Source organism: Aquila chrysaetos, chromosome 12, assembly GCF_900496995.4.
Source record: "Aquila chrysaetos chrysaetos chromosome 12, bAquChr1.4, whole genome shotgun sequence".
NCBI classification, from domain to species: Eukaryota; Metazoa; Chordata; class Aves; order Accipitriformes; family Accipitridae; genus Aquila; species Aquila chrysaetos.
In genome coordinates this window covers 24,348,435-24,374,514 of record NC_044015.1, presented here as the reverse complement: position 1 = coordinate 24,374,514, position 26,080 = coordinate 24,348,435, and the positions used below count along the sequence as shown (strand labels likewise).

Below are 26,080 nucleotides of genomic sequence, written 5' to 3'. Positions count from 1 at the left end.
ATGGGAGTGATGATGTAGTAATTGTAGGAGGAGATCAAAACTAAACTGAAAGTAGGTCCAAGACTTGATTAACTGATGAAAGGTGCTGTTTCTTTTGGCCAGGAGGGGAGTGAGGACTTACACTGTTGTTCACCTTGTTCCTCAGTCATTTTCTGAGCAGACCTGAACTGTACTGATTGCATTAAGGACGTATACCAGGAATGGTTAACAAGAAGATAATGGTCAAGAGTCTCTAACACAGTAATGAGAAAACCTAAGATTTTTCTAAGGTGAATACCTTAGAATAAAAACAAGCCCATGTTTTTGCACCAATCAGTAACATGCTGTACTGGAAACAGGATGGAGTCCTTCGAAGTTCAAAATATCAAGGGTACTCCTACTCTTATACCCTGATGACAGGAAAAAGAAAAACAATCCCAGAAAGCTTTTGGCATCCAGCAAGTGATAGGACTCTTGGTGCACTTAATGGTGTCACCACCATATCAGGTCAACTGAGAGAGCAGCGTCCCTTCCCAGTGTGCTAATGCTGCAGCACTGTCCACCTTCCCTCCCTGCTGATGCACAGTGATGCCATTAAGTTCCCATCAGGTACTGCAGAAACAGTCTTGCCTACCACTGTCAGCCTGTGCTGGAGGAGCAAAATTAAACCCTATAAGGATACAGCTAAAAATAATCAAGTTTAGTTCTGCAATTAGAGTTGGATATAGTAAAAGCTGCAACTTTAATAAAGACAACTCATGATTAGACATGATGTCATGCATTAAAAATTTAATCCAAACAACTTGTCTGTTTCACTACAAATAGAAAACTTGAATGTCCTGGCAAACTGCAAGGACATGATTTACAAATACTAGGTAATATTTGGATCCTGCATTATAAGCAGTGCTCCAGTCTTTCTGAGAAATAAAAATGACTTCATTCTGGACTTAGCTTGGTCATTTCAATACATCAAGCTTCATCAGAGACATAGACTGTAATTGTACATATTGAGCTCAATACATACAGATTTTTGTTTTGGTCACAGACCACACAACTAGCGTCCACCCATAATATTTACCATTGCTTTGAGGCTTTTTGCATTATGGTACTATTAAATTTCTAATCAGGACTGACAGCTTTTTGAACTGGAATGGCTGCTAGTGTTAATAACTACATGATATGCAGATTCTGAAAAAGCAGTTTTGCTTTCTTTTCCTTGAATTCACATAACAAGTAATTGAGTACTTTCTCCAAACTACTTTGCCCTACCACCTAACCATTCCCCAGAGCCCTACACTGAAACTTGACCTCCTGTTAACTTGTTTTTTTTAATGTATGTTTGAAAACTTTCCAAATGAATGCCACTAACTCTATGTCTTGCGCAGCAAGTACCTATGATACAGAGCAGACCAAAGGACAGTGTATACTTACAAAGAAAACTCTTTGGATTCCAGGTGCCAGTCTTTCTGTTTTTAGCTTCCAGACCAGAGGCAAAGGAGAGTTGAGAAGAAACACCAGAGGCTTCTGGTGAATATGCACCGATGAAATTGGATTCAAATGTAACGTGACCTACAGAGAAACACAGAAATACATGAATACTTCCTTATAAGTTTGAAAACCAAAGTGGAATTTGAAACAATGAATCAAAGGTCATTTTTATATGTATTATGGCTTTCAGCATTCAGACCTCTTCACTCAAAATTATAGACTAATCTACTTCCAAAAAAAGCAGTCAACAGAGCACAGATTATATAAAGGATGAAATAGTTAACATTTGTGCTCTATGCTTGCAAAGCACTGCTGAAGTGTTTAAGAAAAGCTTGGCAAATGCTGATGAAAAATAGCTTATGCAAAAGGTCAAACCGCTAAGCTGAGAGTTGGAGAACAAGAAGATAAAAAGAATTGCAAAGCAAACTCCAGTTTCTGGTTTCTAGATGGTAGCCTACAAAGCTGGCTTAAGGTACAAACCTCATCTGCTGATGCTATTAGGCCATAAATCTAACCTGCAAAACAAATAAAACTAAACAAACAAAAAACAGGAGGAACAAATCCAGAAACACAAGTGAGCACTACACTAGTTTACGGAAGACATTCCAACAGAAATTTTAACATACAGTAGGGAAAGAAAATGCCTGTCTTCAGGGATTAAAAGGATACAAGGGGAAAATGATCCCAGGAAAGTGTACATCACAAAAGTGAGGCAACCTGTTAGAGGTGATTTTTAAGCAATCAGTTTGTGGTTGCTGGAAGCTCCTCCTGCCCAGCTCTTCGTATCCCAGTGCTGCCCTTCTAGAAAGGGGCCAATGTGAGGCAAAACCCTAGCCAAACACATGACAGAGAACAGCCTGTCAGTTTTTAGCATATAGCAACTTGTAATTGAAATCACAGTGGTTTTGTAGTATCTAATAAGCTTTTTAAGCACTGAGCATTTGGCTTGATAATTCATTCTGCTTTATAGGAAAAAAGCTTTAGCGTGCAATGGAGAGATGATGTATCACACAGACTAAGCTGGCGAGCTGATGTCTCACAACAGTGGGTGGCAGGTGGGTTCCCTGACAGACAATGACAACTCCTCCCAGAAAAGGTATAGAGGGAGCAAACATGAACACAACCACCAATCTGAGTAGTGGCACACAGAAATGAGCATGCAAGTAATTCAGAATGAATTTTGTCTCCTGCTAGAAAATTTGAAAGGAAATCTGAGAAATGGAACCCACCACATATAGTTTATTGCATTATTCTTATATGACGGTAAACATCAGTTAGTTTAGCATTAAAGGAAATGCAGATTCATCTGGAAAACTAACTAGATGAAAGCTAGAGACCAAACTGAATATTAGGCACCCATTACTGCTGAAAAATCTTTCTAAAAGAAAAAGTTAGGTTTCTTTTTTTCTTTTTTATTTTCTTTATTCCCCCCCCCCCCCCCCCCCCCCCAAAGTGAAAAGTTCACTATCACTGCAAAGTGAAAGTCAAACCTAGGTGTCAGGTCTGACAGACACCTGGACGACAGCAGAAAGACCTTTTTCTGCTACTTAAGAACTTGCAAAAAAGCTAGCAAACAACTGGCTGTTTTACCACACCAATCGGTAAGCAGATGCTTACATGGAGAATTTACTCAATTCTTGAAAGCCACTGAATGAATGTGTCTCAAGTCCCTATAGTGAAACAGATGACAAAATCCCATAAGGACACCTCTGGGGGCACTGAGGACAACCCTATCTTCAACTTTGTTATGCTTGATTAAAACTTGTGGGAAAACTGGTATTAAAAGAATAATTCTGTATTTGTACTAAAACCAAACTGCTTTAAAGAACAAGCACCTCTTCTCTTTGGCAGCCAGGGGCAGTGCTAGCTCTGCCTGGAGGAAGGCTGGGCACTGCCACCTTCCACCCAAAGGCAGCCACCTTTCTTACTGCTTGGCCTCTCCTGGCAGGAGGCCTAGTTTTATTTATGTAATTCCAAAACGAAACATTACCACAGATTATTGTGTCTTCCGGGGACCATGTTTCTCTCCATTTTCTGCCTCAAAAGAATAAATTACCTCATTTTAGGAAACTGCAGGGTGTTAGTGCTCTGAACGCTAACAGGATGACAGAGACTCCAAATGCCAAACTGTCATGATCTTAGCTATAAAACCTGCTTTACAGTATCAGGCTATAGAGCCAAAATAATTCTGTTAGCCGAAAATAAGAGAGAAGATAAAATCATTTGTTTTAGAAGGCTCTCACCTTGTTGTTCTGTCTAGAGATGGAGAGGCGAAAGTGGAAAGAAAAAGGTGTTTAGAACTGCTATTAAATTCATGGCTATTAAAAAGCTTTCATTAATTCTTGTGGTTTTTCAGCTGTAATCACAGCTAATTAGTAATAAGCTGTTTAAACTATTAAATGTAATTACCTCGTTCTGGGGTTATATCTTCTTACAAAGCAATAAAAATACTGTAATCTATGTTTACCAAAGTAGCCCAGTTATAACTTTTGCAATCCTGACCTGGCAAATACGAGTTCAAATTTTACTCTGGTGTTTTTTCAGCTCCAAATGGCATAAAGTGCATTCAATTTTAAACTCTCTAACTTCAAAGCATCAAAGAGAAAATCTACTACACTAATTGGAGTAAATATTAAACACATCCACTCTTATCATATGCCGCCATAGCCACAATTTCACACCCAATGATAACTGGTTTCTTCTCATCCCAAAGGAAGTAAAGACTAACATAAATATTGATGAAACAAACTATAATACAGGTTTATGTACTTAAATAACCAAGAATAGAAAAACAGTAACAATCCTCTCACACTGGCCAATGGGGGCACAGCTTGGGTTTGCACCCTGGTTGTGTTTTTATTAGAATGATGAGTCAATGCAAAGAAGCAGCTCCTATTAGAAATTTTAAAAAATTTTGCTATTTAAAACCTCTAATATTTACTAAAACTAGAAATGATACAAGAAATTACTAAAACTAGAAATGATACAAGAAATGTAACACACTGAAAACTTAATCTCAGAAACAGCTAGGCCAAGTCCTTTGGGTAATAAGGAAATGGAGAAGTATCTCTGTTTCAACTGATCTCAGACAAGTTTATTCAAAGCCAACGTCTATCAGACAAGACAGATGTTTTAGACTTCATGAAGATTTCTGCCTGTTGGTTTGGTCACATGAGAGAGCATACAGAGCAATCATATTACCTTAGTGAGAAAATCAGAGACTCTTTGCAACTGGATCTACTATCAGATTTCATAGTCGCTATTCCTTTAGGCTTTGGAAATTAAATATGTATATAATATACACACATACGATTATTTCCATACATGCATGGAAATAATCAACAAAGTTTGAGCTGTATTCAGAAGTGCTGATATATCTATCCATGCCTTTGGCTGGAACTGTAGGGTAAGTTACATCATATAATGGAATTTTCCTACATTTCTGCCTGAAAAGTACAGACTGATCCTTAAGAAAAGCTACAGGACTTTAACACAAAATCAATTAATTTTTCATGAGTAAATTAAGTGTTCCTGTGACAATTTTCATATTAAATGTAATTTTGCATTACTGCACCCCTCAGTTTGCTCATGAGTAAGACAGCAACAGAACACATAATGTGGAATTCATATTCCTAGTCTTAACTTGAAGAAGAATATAGTTAACGTGAGCATGCTTCTGCAGCAGCCTCTGTCACTATATACCTCGGCATATATATTCCCTGTCACTATACTTGGCATAACAGAATCCTCAGCACCAAATTTTGTTTTCCAGACTGAAAAAAACCTCACAGAGCTGCTCAAAAACTGCTCAGGACCATCTTGGTCATCATGTTTTTCATAATTCATTTTTGCTTCAGACCTAGCGCTGATGAGGAGCAGCTGGGTAGCCTAGCCTGAATGTGACCACTCCCACTGAGAAGTCATACAAAATTAACAGACTCCTCACCGTGTAACTATTTCCCCCCCCCTAATGTTTATGATTGCGCCCATCACTGTGATTGTTGATACACAACAGTGGTATCTATTATGGGAGACTTTTTCCTGGTCCTTGGAAAGATTTTCAAGCAAACTGCTGGGCAGTTACTAGCATTCAAGAGCTTTTTGCCAACAACCTAGCTGCCAAGCACATGGGTGTTACCTTGCCTAACAGCAGTTGGTGGGCTATCACACAGAAATTTCAGCCCAGGTAAGGCAGGCATGGTCAAAACAGCTCACCAGAGAGGTGAGAGGTGTTTCTGTGTGGAAGGTAGCAGTTTGAACTGTCGAGTCCAAGTAAGAGCCTGGACTTCGACTATACACCAGACGTACCCAAATGCCTCTTCCACTCCTGCTTTAGAGATTGAGAGGCTTAATGGGACTCTGAGGTGTTATGAACTTATGACACCGACACACGCACAAGTTCCATGCTTCAGGTGTACCGGCACCTCCAGCACGACACCGTCCCCCTCTCTCTAGCTCTGCCTTGTTAAGCTTTCTGCTGTCACATTCGTGCTCCCACCTTTTTGCCCCTCTGCTAACTTCTGGCATGGCTGCCTCCACGCACAGCACTGCAGTGGAAGATCCTCATCCCTGCTCTCTATAGCAATATCTCTCACCAAAACATCATTTCTGCTATAGTGCCCTCACTGTAGCTCTAGTTAAACCATATATTGACCGAATTCTAAGCAGTGCTGCCCTTCCCCTGGCCACCTTTCTGTCTCATCTTAGCTCGTGAGTTCTTCAAGGCACATCCTTTCTCAAATGTCTAGACAGTTCACAGTACCTTCTAAACACACCACAATTTTAATAGAAAGGTACTTGATCACTTCAAGCCACCAAACAAAATGTTTCTAGTTAATAGTAAAAGAGCTAACTAGATATTTTCCCTTTCTTTTTGTATTTTCACTGGCAGTATCCATATTATTAAATATTTATGTGAAGCATTCCCCAGAAACTCCATCAGAAACCAGTCCTACATGTGTTCAGAGCTGTACAGAGATGTGAAGACATGGTGTGAAATTCTGAACTCACTGAACTCTATGGTGAAATTCATTATTTTTCTGAAACTCCCATACAAGCTTTTTTTTTTTTTTTTTAACGAGGTATCTAAAAAGAGAGAGTCTCCATTCATTCTTATAGGTTCAAACAAGCTTATAAAATACACATTTTGTACTTCTCAGCACCATACTACCTCAAAGTCTTCTCCATCTCAGACAGCATTATGAGCAGTTTGGTTGTATCGGGTTTGTGTGGCATGGTTTTGGTAGCAGGGGGGGTTACAGGGGTGGCTTCTGTGAGAAGCTGCTGGAAGCTTCCCCTGTGTCCGACAGAGCCAATGCCAGCCGGCACTGCTGGCCAAGGCCAAGCCCATCAGCGACACCAGTAGTGCCTCTGTGATAACAGATTTAAGATGGGGGGGGGCATGGAACCTGAAAACTTCAGCCACAGAAGAGAGGAGTGAGAACATGTAAGAGAAACAGCCCTGCAGACCCCCAGGTCAGTGAAGAAGTAGAGGGAGCACGTGCTTCAGGCGCCGGAGCAGAGATTCCCCTGCAGCCCGTGGGGAAGACCGTGGTGAGGCAGGCTGTCCCCCTGCAGTCCATGGAGGTCCACGGTGGAGCAGATATCCACCTGCAGCCCAGGGAGGACCCCACACCGGAGCAGGTGGATGCCTGAAGGAGGCTGTGACCCCGTGGGAAGCCCGCACTGGAGCAGGCTCCTGGCAGGACCTGTGGACCCGTGGAGAGAGGAGCCCACACTGGAGCAGGTTTTCTGGCAGGACTTGTGACCCCGTGGGGGACCCACGCTGGAGCAGTGTGCTCCTGAAGGACTGCACGCCATGGAAGGGACACACACTGGAGCAGTTCATGAAGAACTGCAGCCAATGGGAAGGACCCACGTTGGAGAAGTTCGTGGAGGACTGTCTCCCGTGGGAGGGACCCCATGCTGGAACAGGAGAAGAGTGTGATGAGTCCTGCCCCTGAAGGGGATGAAGCGGCAGAGATAACGTGTGATTAACTGACTGTAAACCCCATTCCCCGTCCCCCTGCACCGCTTTGGGCAGGGGAGGTAGGTAGAGAATCCGGGAGTGAAGCTATGCCCGGGAAGAAGGGAGGGGTGGAGGGAAGGTGTTTTGAGATTTGGTTTTATTTCTTATTACCCTACTCTGGTTGATTTGTAATAAAGTGAGTTATTTTTCCCCAAGTTGAGTCTGTTTTGCCCGTGAGGGTAATTGGTGAGTGATCTCTCCTGTCCTTATCTCGACCCACAAGCTCTTTGTTATATTTTCTCTCCCCTGTCCAGCTGAGGAGGGGGGAGTGATAGAATGGCTTTGGTGGGCACCTGGCGTCCAGCCAGGGTCAACCCACCACAGTGGTCCAGCAATACCAAAAGAAAATTAAACCAGAATCATTAAATGGACTAAAGCACTTTTGGGTCACCTAGTCCATTTAAAAGCAGCTGCTATTGCTCTGCCCATGTTATTTTTAGAACATATTAAGGGACAGCACATTAACCAAACAGACAGCAGCATAACAACAGTATAGGAAAATAAGTCATTGTGGTCCAACATATCCCTTGCTTCTAGTGAAGGGCTCATTTGATCACTGAGCTGTTGCAGAGCCAGCATTTTCAGTGTGCAATCAGTAGTTAGGCCAGACCTGCTGGACATGTGTGTCAGCAATGGTCCTCTCAGCAAGGCTCAGCTTCATCAGCTGTTTGTCAGAGCAAGCTCCTCTTCCAGACTCACATCTGCCCTTCGTGGCCTCCTTTGGCACAAACTCCTCCAAACCGTACATAACTAACTTCTGAGGAATACGGCAACTGGTCATAGGTAAAAATTAAAGACAAAAGCTATTCTAAAAATCTTACAACACAACCTACAAATTCATTTTTAAAAAGCGTACCAACAATAAAGCATATAACTGTGACTAGTACATGAACCACAGAGAAGTTCTGTCATTTTTGCCAGAATACATTTTTCAATATATGTTCTAAAAACTGTAAAAAATTAAAATAAAATAAAGACTTTAAAAAGATACATTTCATAGGTGCCATGTCTATCAGACTTACTCTGTCATCACTTAGCCAGCTGTATTTGCACGTATTCATGCTGCTCACTACTGTCTGCAGAGTCTGCAAAGAGTTCCTTTAAGGTCTCTAGCAGCAGCAAGGTTAAGGCGGCAGCAGAGGCTTCTCTGTCCCCAGAGATCACAGTTTCATGGAAGGCTGAGTATCACCACAGAAACCAACTACAAAAACAGTCTATGGGCTCCTGCCCTGTTACTCTGGTAAAGCAATTTGTACTACGTGAAAGGCAAGGGCACAAATGCTGAAAACTGATCAAAGTAAACACTGCTGTTAAAGTACCATTTTGTTTTGCTGACTTCAAGGCATCAAATCGCAGATTGAGTGTTTTGTTCTAAAAGATGAAAGTCAAGTGCCAAGGATTTGTAAGGTTGAATTAACTATTCCAGTGTGAAGGCCTTTAGATAAACTCATAGCACATTTTCCAAACCAGCCATTATGAATTTGTGCTAATAAACCAGGACGAAATATGCTGTGTTGTATCGAATTACACTGCCCAGGCTAAGACAGCTGTTCTCTAAAAGAGAAGAGAAAAAATTAATTTTAAGTCTCAGATCATATAAACACATTTTCTGACTTACAAGTGATGCACTAAAGATGGATTTATGACATCTTAACTCATTACTCAGCTGCAAAGATTAAGTTAATTAGTCCAAAGCAGGCAAAACTTAGAACAGAAATTTGAAAATTTATACCTATCACTGCCCTCTATAAGTGTTTCCACTTTTTTTGTTAATATAATATTTATAGGACATAAATTATTCTGGTATTGCAACAGTCAAAGAAACTAATATGAAGAAACTTATCTTTACAGTTCATTAGTGTATATTATCCAATATAAGAGGTTTAGCATTTCTACTGAAATTCACTTGAAAAACATAACATTGATACATCAGCTATAAAAGAATTCAGTCAAGGATTAATCCATGATTCCACCTCAAGTGGTGGGATGTAGTACCGCACCACTTTTCAAAAGCGTTTACCAATTGCTCTGGGAAGGATCTCAAGGCCAATTTTCTTCTTTTTAAGAGGAAAGTAAAGAAAAACTGTATTCTTTAGGCAGGGACTGTGAATTCAAAATGGAACACTTTCCCCCCTCCCCCCATATTTTTGCTATGCTCATTGAATATTGTCTTACAGATTTGATACCATCCAGCTATAGTAGACTGCAATGTCCAGCTTTCGGGACCCAACAGTTTCCAAGGGAGAGTTTGCTGATTTTTCCAAGTAACGCAAAATATGTTCACATGGTGTTACTGTTTGAAAGTAATTTTGCTCAAAGGGTTACATATCTGCACACTTAAATCAAACGATTGTATAAGCAAGTTCCTATAAGCATGCGAGACCCCACTGCTCCCATTCTGGGAAGGTTTGCTAATGCAGACTCTCTTATTCATACAGGGCAAGCACCTATTTTTTTTGAAAACTCACCCCAGCAATGAGACAGAAGATCTTCAGAACAGCGTCAGAGAAATAAATATCTCCAGGAAAATTGCAATGCCATTAAAAACAAGCACTCATACCCACACACAGTTATTTTTTCTCCTGCAGAACTCAAAGCTGTGCCACCCTCGCAGCCCTTGCCAGAGACGCACCATGCTTTCTTCTCTCTGCCAGGCCAGTGCTACAGGATGCTGCTGGGGCAGGGACCTGCCGCTTCGGGAGAGAACAGGGGGGCTGCGATGCATGCAAAGCACATGTGGGGAAGGAAAGCCCTTTTCTTTTTGCATTACTGCCAGGATGAGGCACAACTCAGTCCTCAGGGAATGGGTCTGAGTTTCTGGTAGCATCTACTAGGTGTGTGGAGGACTGAAGTTTATTTCCAAGGCTCAGGTAACACTCTAATTCTAAAATCAGCCCTTTGCTTATTTTATCCTAAATATATGGTTGCAAATGGATTGACATTGCCTGGACCTTCTCACCCACACTCTACAGAGAGAATTAGATTGACTAAACAGCAGTTATAGCTCAATTGTGAAAATCACAGGAAAGATTCACCCCTGGCATAATTTCACTGAAGCTACTGGCATTAAGCCAGAGACTGATGTGGTCCTATATGTTACCTTATAAAAAAAGAATACTACTGCACAGTCTGCTGACCCTTACAATCTACCACCCAGACTGGAAAACAGGGTTTCATCAAAAAGAAGGCAAGAGAACAGAAAGGTTGAAAAGGACTACCCCACTATGATCTACAGCCCACTGCACGCTCTTCATTAAGAAGTACAGTAACCTTTGACCAAAAGGTGTTTGAAATCTCCTTTTTTTTTTTTTTTTTTTTTTTTACTTCTATTTGTCCTGCAACAGGGGCTAAAGGTCAGGGTGCACTGTGCTAGACAGACAGTTCCCTCCCCAAAGAACTTACAAATCAAGATATTCAAGTCCTGCACCACATGTACATGCCAACATCCACTAACAAACTATTTTGAAGTATGCATAATGTTCCCAGAAGGCCTCTCTAACATGAATATGCTTTATTAATGATTCAGAGGAAAAATGGCAGCCCCAATGCATATGTTCAAGAGGAGAACTAAGCAAAGCTCCCTTCACCCTCAGTGAGGATGGAGCATTACCCCTGCATTTGGCAGCTGTTACGTTCAGAGCAATGTACTCAAATGGACATACCGTCTTTAACGAAGATTTAAGGTTTACGCTCCGAATCAGCTTGAAAACTGTCCTGCCCACCCACTAACACAGTAGTTGTATCCAACAGCCTGATGAAAAGAGTGTCCATTAGAACAAAAGCCTAAGAGCTTGCAGCATATTCAAATATTATTTGTAGTTCTCCCACCAGTCTAAGTTCTGGTACCTTTCTAGCCCTAAATATTAAATGACAAAGCTGAGGATCTGTGTAACAGGATGGAATTACAGCACATTTAGATCTCTTCATATGGATTCGTAATTCAGCTGCTCCAGACAACAGACTAAAAAAGCAAATTACAAGCAAAATTCAGTACTATAACATTATCAAATACAACATGTGTAAGACTAGTACAGGATAGCACAGTGGCACATTGTATGGCACTAAACATACTGCTCAGTACCTAGCAGCACTATCGTTTGTATCTGGCTCATAACTGATGTTTTACTGCACCAGTGATACCTTCTCCTCAAAGCGTACGAGTAGGCAACCATGCTGGTAAGTTTTTACCGGAAATGCAGTGACCAAAGTGCCCATTCAGAAAGCACTACAGCTTGGCACAGCGTCAGAAAGTCCTGACACAATAAGACGTTACAAAATAGTACTTCTAACTTCATGAAAACATTGGACTATTTTTGTCCACAGCTCAGTCACATAATTTACCTTCAGACAAAAACGTAGCCAGTTAATTTCTAGTGTTCCAAAGTTGTTCTTTTAAGCTGGAGCTGCCAAATGTGGTCACACTATGTTAGATGCTAATCATTTATGCAAATACATAGGTAATCAAAAAATTAGGACCAAAGCTATTCCTGATACAAATAACTTGGCAAACAGGCAGGACAGTTATTGAAGTCCTATTTGCACTAAAAAGTGGTATTACTGTCACAGTGTGAGAATAACAAAAGTGAAAAAACTTGGGGCTTTATATAAGGACAGCTATTTCAGAACACAAAGGTTATAACTGTATTAGCATAAGTCATACTCACACTGATAGAGCTACCTCTGTGACAATGATCTTTAAAGTATAACCTGAAGAGTTTACTGATAAATTTTATGTAGAGATCAGACACACGTATAAACTGCCTACTTTAGCTTCGTTTACCTGAATAATACAAGATCCAGCTTTCCCTATGCAAATATATTTCAATCTGTTTTTTATGTCTTTGGTGTTATCTCATGCATTATATAGTTTGGAGAAACAGAGTTCTCCTGAAAAATAAAATTTTTCAAAAACAACTGGCTGCAGCAAAGAAAGCAGACAGTCTCTGCACAAGCATCTCTGCTCAGCTCTGCCAACCAAATCTAATCTTCACGTGCTATCTCCACTTTGCAGAACAAGGGCTGTCCACAGTGATCAGCCCCACGGTTTGTTCAATGGAAAGCCCATGCCCACCAGTGCAAGGCTGGGACCACTTCACCCATTCTTCCTATGACCTGAACTAGACACTCAGGCTCCCAAAGATTAAGTGAAACCATTTGTGCCATCTGCCTCTCGACAAAACCGTCAGGCTTCCCAGCACTTGGAGGCTTAAAACACTATGTTTCACTTAGCTTTGCATAAATCAGTATATGTCAATACTGTTCACATGCTATATAATGAATCCTAAGGGGAAAGTCCTCCTTTTATACATTTTGTGGGAAAATTTCTTGTTAGCTTTACATCTGTTTAAGGGCACAGGATCGATTCCCGTAAGTCGCAAGTACACCATCTCCCCTGCTGTCGTTAAGTGGCCTATTCACAAAATGGTATCACAACAGAGTAAGTTTTACTTTAACAATTAAGGTAGAATACTCATGTGAAAAGGAAATGTTTCCCCAGACAATATTCTATTCTGCACTTACGAGTACATATATTGCAGATCTAAGCTTTTATTTGGTGAATCTGCTGGGCTGCAAAGTAAGTTTCATTTTATACTCCTCTTCCCTTCTCCCATCCCTAAACTATTACCAGGTAGTTGTGTAACATAGTGCCCAATGCCCTGAAAAAACGGGGGGGGGGGGGGGGGGGGGGGGGTGTGCAGAATCACTACTATGTTGGAGGACATATAAGTACATACTAAAAAGCAGCTCCTGTCCCAAAGAAAATGCTTCTTAAACTGACAGACAAAAGACAGATGACAATCTTCTGCCAGGACCATTTTCTTTAAATGCATTTGGGGCGTTTGGAGCAAATCTACACAGGCTTTTCCAGGTAAACACAAGTTTCCACTGCCTGTATTTTCAGCATGTTAGATAGGTGCTAGCCACCCAACCAGAATGTACATAGCTGCATTAATGTACCACTACAGTATTGATACATCTTGCCTCTCAACAGGTCTCATCAGTCATAGCTCAGTATGATACTAACCGTGGGTTCAGAGACTCACTGTTAGCATTGTCTCACCTCTACCAGGCTCTGACGGTAGACACAGCAAGTTCATAGTTCGTCTCAACTGCAAAATACCATGCAGATGTAACATAGCACATGGTGTCATAAGAACATCATGGCAAAACTGGACTCTGAATACAGAATTTCCAAATCTCACGGTAAATCTGGAACAGATGAACACTGTTTCAAAAGCTGCAGGTGGGGAAGGGAAAGAGGCTGACACAATGCGGCTTCACAAAGCAAGAAAAGATTACAAACATGAAATAGATGACAGAAAGACTGCAAGACAAAGGGTTATGTCACTTGCAAGCCCCCACATATAAAACAATTTGCTCCTCAAAGGTTTTGCAGCCAGACCACACATAGATCCAGATGACTGGAAAAAAGAAACATCATTCTGCAGATGTCTTTTAGAGAGGCACAGTCACATAGGAAAGTGTAAAATGTGGAGTTCACATTTTTAATGAACATGTAAAACTAAATTCTTGCTTTCCAAGCCAGGGTAAAGAACGGTGTGTGTGCATGAGTCATAAAAAACTGAAAACCTAAGCAGCAGCACCAGATTTAGGAAACAGCTTTGTTTATTGTCAGTAACCCACCAGCCTGAGTAAGAGCTGGTGCAAGCGTGTGTTTGTAATACATACACTCACAAATGGTATTAGAAATTAAACACAAAGGATACTGCTTTCAGAAGATTAAAAGTAACTGTAACCAATACATTGTCTCCCTACTCCCCTGCGGCAGGTCTTCATTCTTCCCCAATTTTTTCTGTTTTCTAACTTCAAAAAATAATCAGAACTTTTACTCTCTGTACAACCAAAACAGTATTTTGGAAATATTTCAAAGAATGAATTTATGATACTGACTACATGGAAAGAAACCAAAACCACCAAACCCCTAAGGAACCAAATTTTCTATTTCATCAGGCCTACCCATATAAGACTACTCACACCTGTATATACTTGCCATGTATAATCAAAGCCATGAAAACTGACAAAATTCTCCAGAAGACATTACTGAGGCTGTCATGCAAGTATTTTCTTGCACAATTATGCTATTCCATGCACTTATCTGTGCTGTGTTGCTGATTCTTGCTTGAAAACAGATTTATTGAAGAAAATACTGGCTTGCTTTCCAGCTAACAGTGTCAGAACGAACTGCTGCTCCTTGCATGCAGTGTTTTTCCACGTAGCTTCAGGTGTATTTTCAGTGTCTGCTTTACTTCATTGCAAGTATCACTTGAAACCCAGTGAAGGAAAGAAGGCATGTTCCAATGGTCTGTTCTGAAAGATACCTACAAAGCAAGTGCCACTGTGTTTCTCTGCAAAACTCATGTTATACAGAGTCACATTTCCCAACAGGCCTCAAAACATCACTTATGTACTCGCATGCACTAGCGGATTGTGTCCATGCAGAAGAAATGAAGACCCTGCTGCTTTGGGTGATGACAGAAGAGTGAGTCAGACCTAACCAGTCTTCGGGGTTAGAGAATGCTGGTTATATCCGGAAAGGTGAGAGATTTTAATACTTTCCCCTCACTGAAGAGATTTGGTTCATCACCAAATATTACCTCTCATCTAGAAAAACTAACTACTGCCACCATCATGTTTATCACATATGGCATGAGCTCCAATAATAATAAAAATATTTCTGTATTATAAATTGCCATGGCAATTGTTAGAGACACTATCAGCTATAAATTACCTATAATTCCTTCAAACTTTTTCAAGCAGTTTACGTTTCAGATGTTTGTACCTCATGGTGGTGCTATTTTCGCATCTTCTCCTTTAAATAACAAGTTTTACTACTGTAGAAGTGCTCTGTTTATGTTTCACAGGGAAAATAAGAGACTCTTCTAGAGAAACACAAACTTGAGTATATAAGTGTTACCAAAAGCATGATCTACATTAAAAAAAAAAAAACCAACCTAAACAGTTAAAACATTTGTTCCCCTTCCCATATCTTGCCACTGCAAGGTTTTACTTTTTCAGCTGATACAGGAGCATGGCTGTCAGGCACAGCAAGCTCCACACAATTTATGTTGGAAATTTTTCCCAATGCTGGGAGGTTGGAGGAGAGCAACTTCATTAATTCCAGCTTTTGGCTCAAACAGACACTCCAGAGAACAACATAAACATGACAACTCATGACAAGGGTTGCTCCAACATCTCACACACACATGCGTACGAGCCCAAAGCTAGACTGGAACCTGACCATCGTGTTTGTGATATAAATGGACTCCTGGAAATGTCTTTATTTCCTTAACTATCTTTTCTTGGGGAAAGTAACTATAGACAAAGCAGTAATTTATAAATACTCCAAGGCATGTCAGATAGAAGCTTTGAGGAAGGAACCAGAGACCAAGAACGTGAATCACAGTTTATGATCACAATCAAAACACATGCATCTGCCTGAAAGAACATAGGAATGCATGTGCACAGTGTGCTTACACACATGTGAGCAACAGAGAGGGAGGAAGAAGAGTCCATCTAGTAAAGGCAGCAGCAGCAGCCCCATTTCTCTCTACAATCCTGCAACAGCACATCAGTACCTGTGGGCACTCACAGCAGAGGAACACAAGAGACTCCAATTTTCAGCTTCCAACAGGTCATTTTAAATATAATTTTAAATAGCAGTCAGCAAAACCAAAAAATTTGAGCAATCAGAGAAGTCATTCTGGCATTTTTCCTTTTGAACCCTTTAGCCTTCTGTGGTGGGCCTTGGCATGGCTTCAGACACTGTTCCACACAGCTCTCTGAAACCAAGAGCAGGTCTCACTTTCTGTGCACAGCAAACAGTCCCGTTTCTAAAAACGGAAAACGCCGAGGGTTTGCACAGCACTTTCCAAGTCATGAGCAGTCACTGCTGCCTCTTTAAGGGTAGACACGCATCAAGCCACGCTCCTGCACGACAGCAGGCTCTGCATGAACAGGCTCCTCTGGCCGACACACGACTTCCTCTGGCAGTTCTGGTGGGCAGAACTTGAAACAATTGCCAAATCCAATGACCAACAATCCTGAGCTGGCTAAAAACAACCCACAAAGACTGCAGTCCAGAGCAAACAAGATGAAAAAGCCACATTAAAAAAAAGGCTGCATTTTATGCAAGCACATATGCTTCAAAGTGCTAACGAAGGGAAGAGGGGGAAGAGGGCTGGTGAGGGCTCTTTAAGAAATGGAAGCTGAGGTGGCTGTTGGTTTGTTTGTTTTTTAAAGACATGGCAATGCAGTGTCCATCACTCGAGGCAATTAAGACATCAGTGTCATTTTAGTATATTAGCTGTGTGGGAGTTGCAGCTTTCAGTAGACATGGCATCATCTGAGAAAGACACTGAATGATTACAATTTCTGTGGAGCATGCTGCCAGTATCTTTAAGGCTTTATAAGGTCTATCATGTGCTTCACTTCTGAATCAGTCCCATATTCTGGCAGCCCAGAAAGGGCTCTTGGGCAAGGCTGTGGGGAAAGGGAGTAACAGCAGCCTGCGAAACCACCCTGGTGAGCCAGTGGAGCTACCACAGGCTGTGGGCAAGCTTTGGATAATACCCAGGATCAAGAAATGCATGTGATGAGGGACTACTGCTTTCCAAGCAACAAATACAAGGTGTTCCTGGAGTACATCTGCCACAGTGTCACTCACAACTTGACTCTCAGACCTCACTGGCACGCAGCACTGGTGGAAGCAGTAATTCATCTGGGCTTCCCATTCTCGATCTTCTGATGTGGGCCCCTTCCCTCGCTCTCACAAGTGGTATGCAAAACACCGTGAAAGAAGATTGTGATAAAAAGGACCAGTCAACCTCAAGCTTGACAGAGAGGTTTGCAGGTGGCCAAACTCATTTTCCACTGCCACTGTGCAGATCCTGGTTTGACTGATAACATTGCCTGTGCATGACTTTGTGAGCCACAGATCATTAAGGAACAAGCAGTAACAGGGTGAAAGTGATCAAGTTGATCTTGATGGGCTCAGCATAACAGGAGAGCTGGCCTGCATATATGAGGTTGAAGCCAACCAAGTGTTGTGGAAAATTTGAATATTATGCACCCACCCAGACCCAGAAATGGTATATCTTAAAATGTTCACAGTGGCCCACAAAAACATGCAGTACAAAAGTAAATACCGCTTCTTGGTAATGTAGGAAGAGGAAAGATCTACAGCCCCACTAAAACCCTGACAGCTGGGGAAACTGGTGTGAGCAAAGCGTAGCGTACATGTCACAGCAAAACTGCAAAGTCAAGCGCAGGAAGCACGGGGCAAGAACTTCCCAAACCGCAGAAGTCACTTCCCAAACTACTCCGGAGTCTGTCAACTCCCAATACTGAACTGGATGGCTACATAACTTAGGGTGTCAGACTCCAAGTGACAATCTTTCTTGAAAGACACTCTCTTGTTGGTTGACTCATGAAGCTGGATGAGATCAGCCCGGACTTTTATCAAATCTCTCCCACGCTGCAGTCTTCTTTTTAGGGTTTACCTTCTCACATTTGGAATGAGATCCTTTGCCATCAAGTTACCTGTTCTCTCATCTGAAGTCTCACCTCAGACTTCTCCAACCCCAGAAAGACAAAGCACCTCCACTACTTCCATCTCTTCTCCTTCATCCCCAGACAGACTGGGCAGCAACATAGCCACCTGCACCACTCTTCTCTCAGGCCATCTCACTATAGGTAGTTCATGCCACTCCTGGTTCAAAAACCCTGCGTATACTTGCATTGCCACACTTAAGTCTGCTGCCAAGCAAAGGTGGTCAGAAAGTGGAGAGGCGAGAACAGCAAAATACCCTCACAATGTTCAGATCTGGTCTGTGTCTTGGCAGAGGCACAGGCACGGTGCTTTCTTTTATCCTTGAAAGCTTCTAAAGCAGCAACTCTTTTTCTTCAAAGCAAAGGCCTTTGGCCTACCAGAAGTACCAAACATACCCATGTGCAGGAGCGTAGGCTTCCCACTGTACCACAGTAAACAAGCAGAGGGCAGATGCAATGCAGCCTGGCAAACCAAGCAACATGTCCTTATTTCCCAGCCTAATTCTGCACCACATATTCCGGTCAGCTCACCAGAAACATCAAATTTGTACAGCCAAGTGATCAGGCAGTGCACATATCCAATATTAATGTTAGTGAAGTCTGTGGTCTTACTCAAAACTTTAATATCACAGAAGTAACAAACTCTTTATTCTTGACCCTCTGATTTTAGTATGAGTTTAGGACTGCATAGGATAATGATCTAATTACTTTAATTTGGACTATTAAACTCAAGCTGCAGGGTGCTTCAAAAATTCAAAACAAACTAGCCTGTCTTGTCAGTTTTAGAGCAGCTGGTCAAGCTGACACCGAGAGCTCAGCACTACAAAGCCACAGTAGAAAAAGAAGCTGACCTTATTTTTACTGTACATGAGATCCTGAAGTCTCAGAAAACAGCTTAAGTGGACATTTGACTGGTACTAAATGGAAACTTTTTTTAAACAAATGCACTTTTAGAGGAAGAAATAAACAAAAAGGAATCAAACAAATGACTAGGTAACAAAAAACTCACTAACTCCAGCCATCAAGTAACAAACCTTGAACTCCTTTCCTGCCTGCTGTCAGCACAAGACCTCCAGGTCCTCTCTGACCATGGCTCTGGTGCTGCAGGTCAGTATGTTTAAGCCACGCCAGGAAAGCGGCCCCTTTATCACAGCTGAATCTCAAGGCTGTCCCCAGATCTCTGGATGCCTGAGCATGAAAGAAAACATTTTTCCCCGACATAGCCTTGGGTAAGGCTGTTGTGGTGTTAAACGTCTGAAAACAGTTAAAATGAACACACCGGAAAATACAGTAAATATGTAGAAAAATAGGCAAAATGAACCAGGTTTTCATCACCCTTATTGTCCAGATCTTCATAGTCCTAAAATAGAAAAACATTGTGACATAGAAGAATTATCCTGAATTCAGGATGCACTTCAAAGGTCAGGATGTAGAAATACATTATCAGGTGACTGTTTCAGAGTCTCTTCCTGTCCCATTTTTACAACTTAGAGTATCTCTTCAGAAAGTACCTAAATATTGGACTTATTGCCCATCATTTTATGACTTTTAAGTGGGTCAGCTCAGGAACCCAAGATACATCACTAGTAAGTACCTGGCTATTACAATTAGTCTGCTCCAAACTAACAGGCATTTTAATATCAGGTTTGCTCTCAAAGGAAAATATTTTTTATTATGAATTTTTTGCCAAGTAACACTGACTAAATAGTGGGGAAAAAGTCTGTCACATTATTACAGCCTCAGTGACATTACTCAAAATTATAAAAATAAAGATGAGTCCTTGATTTTCCTGCCTTCATTTCACATAACGTGTTAAACATTTGTATCAGGCATAACATCTTAAAGCTATTGAGGATGAGGATGTCAATGAAAACAATAGTGAATCCATTGCCAGGAACTCTGATTCCATGTATTCACATGAGATTAATTTTATATGCCCCTGCTCCCCCTTTAACTATTTCAATTGTGGCTGCATGCCTGAAGCAGCTCAGGGAAATTCATCTGACAGCTATAATAAAAGAATCCTCCGTTAATTTAGGACTTGATAATATACCTAAGGAGTGACTTTCATCTTAAAATAATTTTTACATTTTTGTATACACATTTTTCTGGTGCAAATCTCTAGAGCTTCCAAGTGCCCCCACAAACAATTCTTTCTGTTAAGAGAACAAGCAGCTCCATGAGAAAACGACTATCTCCTTTCTAAAAAACTGGGAAACTGAAGCAGTGAAGATACCCAAAACTGAAGAAAAACTTATTGTAAGAGTTCAGTAGTTCCTGGCTTTCAGCTGAGACCCAGATCAGTACAGAAAAGCACACATTCACTCACTTCCCCAGGAATATTTGATCAAATAAAACAAACAAAAAAGGCTTGCATTTTTCATGCCAAGTTCAATATAAACACTTGTGACTATTACATGCACCCGTATTCTATTTCCTATGATAAAGCATGGCCAATATGAATTGTGATAAAAGACATTTCTAAGAAATACTTGAAAAAGATTGGAACTTTTGTTCTTACTTGAAGAAAGTGTCTTCACAGTCTCAACACGAGATGTCACCCCAACAGGGATTAACGAAGTAAATACAAATTCCTTGAAAATCACAGATATGATTACAGCATTTCACAATATGACGTTATATCTACCAGATTTCAGCCTGAACAGGAAAGCGCTAAGTTACTGACTTAGTTTTGCAAAGTTTGTTCAGAATACATAATCCCATACATTTCCAGTCCACCTTTTATTTTCTTTTCCAGTTTACAGGGAAGAAAAAGCACCTGAACTTTACTAATCTTTACAAAAGCCTGCATGTGTTACAGGAGGAACACATGCCCCTGCCATGCCCTCCCCCTGCTACGTTTAAATCTGCAAACACTTGTTGTCTGTATATTCTACACAAGTGTCAAAGTGAGTTAAACTAATGCATACATGTATGTTGCATATTTATGAGAACCAGGATAACTGCACGAGTATGTTTAATGCATGAGCCCTCCAAGGAATTTGCTGGGGGAAGTTTACACTCCTCCCAGCAAGTAAGGAATGTGTAATTTAGCAGCATCTAGCACAGGGCAGGTTGAAAACAAAACAAAACCTGACCTCCTCCCCCAAAGCAAGCCTTCACTTAAAGATTTTCAGATCTTGCATTCTGTGTTATCAGAACTTCAGCCAACCTCCGAATGAATGCGTGACTTATTTTAAAACATACTTTCAATGCTGCTGAATCCAACTAATGTACTGTCAAAAAAAAATACTGGTTTTATCCTGGAGTATACTGGAAATGCTGCATGACAAACAGATCTCTACCTTTGCTATCAGCATTTGCAGGCAACAGGAAATACCTCAGCTGGTAAATCAGACTAATGTAACTTGAGGTGATGGGTACATTCTACTTTAAGACAAAAGGCCACTTGGAGTTGTTTTTTACAATAATGGAAAAGATAACATTTGCTCTGTTTTCCGAGTCTGATCCTATAAGTAAAATCTGATCTTTCCAAGTTGTTTACACTCTTTTGCTCAACACTGTCGCCAGCAAGCCTTGCTCCAGCTTCCTGTGCATTTTTAGAGCAGCCATCTCCAAGGGCTGTGACTGGAAACTGGTTGGGAGATGGAAGAAGGAGGCTAAGGGCTACAAATTGTGAAATATATTCTGTGCCCTACACTTTTGTATACCACACAAGTACACAGAAAAGACAGCTTGGGGCAAACTGTTTTCTTACCATAAGCACATTAGAGGAGGCACAAGCAGCCTCTTTCTGCTAGACAGCAACTATTTTTATTCAAAGCCAAATATTTAAATCTTCTATCGTTCTGTCAAGAAAATTAGACAGCAGTGGCACAGCCTGCAACCTTGTGCATGCGTGACTCTAGATCACGTTGTGTGTGCACACAACTGCAGAAACTGCACTGTTATGCAAGTAGTGCTAGGAGCATTGAACCAGAGGGAAATTTGGTTTTATGCAAATATGCGCTTTGCAGTTGATTCATTCTGGTCTCTCGGGAGGTACAAGCTCCAGCTGTAGCCTGCTTCATCCCATCCCCAGGCACCTTTTAATAACTAAGCAGTTGCAAGTTTCCACTATACCATGTCCCCACAGCAAGGGCACTCTTCTACCCGTTTTCAACAAAATTTGGGATTACCTTGTGAGATCTACCTCTCGTACCAAATTTGTCTATGACTTGCCAATGGATTTAAAGGTTCCTGGGTAATGAGAGAGGCACTGACAAATTCATAGCAGAATCATATAAGGCTGTTTAGTTTTCATAAGAAACTATGTTACAAAAAAAAAAAAAAAAAAAAAAAAAAAAAGATTCCAACTACAATTTGGTTTTCATGCCCAGAGAACTGATCGTACCTACACTTTTTTCAGGCATTCACAGTGCACTCATCAGGCTGATAACTCAGTGTCTAGCAAACTAAGAAAGGCTTTAAAAAAACAAAAAACCCAAACCAAAACAAATATAAAAATCTCTGTTCCTCATAACCAGCCCCCCCCCCCCCCAAAAAAAGTGTAATTTCTCTGTGCATTTCGTGACAACTGCACTGAAGATGACCTGACATTTTTGATTAAGGGCAGCCAATGAGATATCTACTGAAAAAATAGTAAATAACTTTTTCATCATACACTAGACATTTCAGACAGCATATATACAGAAAATGAATACAACAGCTGAAGTCTCACGGATGCATACAATACACATTGAGCTGAACATACCACAAACCCAACAAGGCTGCTATTGAAGTCAGTGGAAAGACTTTGATTATGGCCAAGAGTATCTGCCTTTATTTAAATCACCATAAAAGACTCCACTTAAAAGTTCTTTCAGCACAGATTTAGACCCTCTTTTTCTAAGCTTCCGCCTGCTAGATCATCATCTTTGTTCTCTCATTACAAATTCTGCTAATTGTGTACATGCATGTTGCTCTCACAAGACACAGTACTAAGGATTTGTGTGTGTAATACTGTAAGAACACGAACTATGAAGCTCAGCTGTCATGGCATGCAATGTTTTCTTTTCAATTCTGCACTCTGTTTTGATGTGTTTTGAGAGTAAACAACAGTACTGCACAACTTAACATCAAAAATTTTCTTCTTGTGCTGTTGCTTTCAGAGCAGCTAAAGTTCTTGCCAGTGCCTCTCCGAGTGCAACATACATAAATAAGTAATTGGACTGTACTTAAGCACTACCATAGTCAGCAACACTTGCTTTCTGTACAGCAGTCCCCCCTCAATGAAGCATTAAGGATGTATTACAGGGGTAAAAGAAGCTGAACTTAAATATTTGTTTATAGTGGTCATGGCAGGGATCCAAAGGTATTCATGTTAATTTACAACACATTTAGGTAAACGATCTGCTTTTGAAGACAGCCAATTCTGTAAAGGCCTGTTGTAGATCTAAATCTGTTTCTTATTTCCTTTGCCCAACCCGCCACCTTTTTTAAGTATTCTTCATGGTTGTGAAAGGTGGTGGAGAGAGTGGCTGGGTATGGAAGTGGTTTACTAATATGACATGCAAAGCATAGGTGGACAGTATCCATGCAAATTGCGCATGCTGCTTTGTAGTCTTTCTGGTCACAATTCAGAAATAACTTTACTCAGCAAATTAATGTAGAACGATCCCATTTGCAGACACACTTGTAGCCAGGGTTTTGGATGAAAAGTAATTTCCCCTTTACCTCTCTTTCATGATGGCCAAGACCCTCCTCGGGATTTCTGAGATTGAGGACGTGCACCTCTTGAGGCAGGCCTGTTGTGCCTCGGCTTGCACAGCCAGATAAGACTGTAAAACTCTCCAATAAGGCATGGACTGGGTGCGAATTGTTAACAGGCAGTAAGACACATTCACTCCTAGGCACAGGACCTGCAGAGGAAGAAACAGATGCACATCATTTGGAGAAAAAAAGCAATACATAGATTGCACCTGCCAAATAACGATCATCCTTTTGGTCACAAAACCCACGGGAACACAAGCAGAGGTTTCATGTTCATTGTCCATCAAATGAAGACATTTATTTCCATTGCCCTTTTAAGTTCTCCTGAATATGCTAACTCCTTGGTTCATTTCTCTCTGAAAGTCTAAATTTAAAGTATGAATTCCAAAATTGAAGGTAGTCTTGTCTTTACCAGGGAGGAAACCAAGGATAAAAGAGGAAAAAAAAGCCAAAAAAAAACCCCCAAAGGAGAAAAAACAAAGCAGTGATAGTGGTAGGAGGAATTGGTTTGTCTTAGATGTGAATCATTTGTTTCTGTCAAACACTGTTATCTCCAAACATTGAAAAATGCTATCATGTATATAAAACAATGAAAAGTTAATCTCTAGTATAAAGGTAATTACATGAGGAAGGATTTGGGTGAGTTGGATTTGTTGCTTTTGAAGCAGTGCTGATTTATAGCGAACGTTGTTCAAATACATTGTACAAAACAGCAGGCAACTGTCACATGATAAAATGAAATGTTTGTTTACTAAGTCTATTTTGTGTCTGACAGCAATTATCTACACTGATAACAGATATCTAGTCCAAAACAGAGTGTACACCCTTTCAAATAATCACCACAGCATGATGTAGTGCCATATTCTTATACAGGACATGAGACAGTGTGATGTGATATAGCAAGATAGCAAAAAAGCCGAAACATACGGAGCAGTTTACATTTAAACTATATCTCAGGAAACTAAAGCAAGACAAATATTTATGAAAAGCAGCCCTGCTTTTCAAAAATGGCTCAAACCCACTCCTGACAGTAACAGATACAGTATGGTTTTGATTCAGAAGGTCACAGGAGAACCTAATTGACTTAACCCCTAATTTGCACCAAAGCCACTCAGATAAGAATGAGACTCACATGAACCAGTCAGTTCAGAGGCTGCAAGGCATAAAAGAGAATATAAGCTAGAGGCATGATTATGATTTTTTTTTTTCCTAGATAATGTACATCTGCAATTGAAGTAAAATGCTTCTTTCGAAAAAAGTTCAAAATGAAAGAAAATCCTCAACTGATCAAATGGCAGAGCTCTGCCTGGTTTTGTGAGTCTACATCCAGCTATTTTAGCACTAGAGATCATTTGACATTGGTGTACACATATGTTTAATTATATTAACACTGACCTACACTTTGCTGGTTAAAAAGACAGTTCACTCAAGATACAGTTAGCAGCTGGCCATTTAGGAGTCAGAGTCTCCATCTTAAAACAGACTTTATCTGGAAAAAGCAAAGCCCCTGAGCACAGGGAGATTTCCGCAGTGCCTCGGGCCATGAGTGCCTTGTCCTGCCAAAGGTGCCGTTCCTGAAACCCACCGGAGCATAGTACATATCCTGCCAGCTCCCACTGAACAGGAATATTTGTTAAAGGCAATGCTCAAGGCATAAATTACACATGCCTGTGCTTGGGGTACAGAGGATAAACAAACTTTCTTCTCTCTGTATAAGGAGCTTGATAGTAGTACTGACCACCAGCTTGGAGGATTTGGGGTTTATTTGGGGTTTTTTTTAATTCCTTTTTAAGAATATACATACAAAATGGAACCAGTCCAAGCAATGATACTCAAAAAACACGCCCAAGAAAAACCTATGAAAAAGTTGCCCTTTGTAATGGTTGAAGAAATATTTAGGATTTGTAACAATAACACAACCAGCAGAGAGGCCTCATTTTCCTGATGTACAAGTCCAGATCAGAGAACCTACTACTAATCAATTAGCCCAACCACTGATGTGTAAGTCCTGCAGCAGACCGCATTACACAACCTGCACAAAAAGCATTTCTAAACTCCACAAGCATTTCTTGGGCTGGGGAACAAACTGAGAGCCAAGAAGCGCTTGTTCACTGAATTGTTTCTTGCAGACCAGAATGGAGTTGACATTTGTTAAGATGCTTCTATCACAACACACACATGAAGAACAAGGTGCAAGACTCGGAACAATACAGAAATGGAGTAGCTGACAAAAACGTGTGCTTTCCTTAGCCGGGGTTCAGGGGAAAGAGCTAATACCTCCCTCTCAGCAGATGGATTCCCCTG

General features: G+C 40.8%; 1 protein-coding gene across 4 annotated transcripts in view; it reads right to left on the bottom strand.

Moving 5' to 3' along the window:
* Positions 1-26,080, bottom strand: part of TGFBR3 (transforming growth factor beta receptor 3) — a 125,382-nt gene that overhangs the window by 50,033 nt on the left and 49,269 nt on the right. For all 4 annotated transcript variants that reach the window (XM_030032390.2, XM_030032393.1, XM_030032392.1 and 1 more), the window contains exons 3-4: positions 23,741-23,925; positions 1,411-1,548 (exon numbers count right to left, since the gene is read on the bottom strand). In XM_030032390.2, the coding sequence (XP_029888250.1) occupies positions 1,411-1,548; positions 23,741-23,925 (323 nt within the window). The remainder of the gene's footprint in view (positions 1-1,410; positions 1,549-23,740; positions 23,926-26,080) is intronic.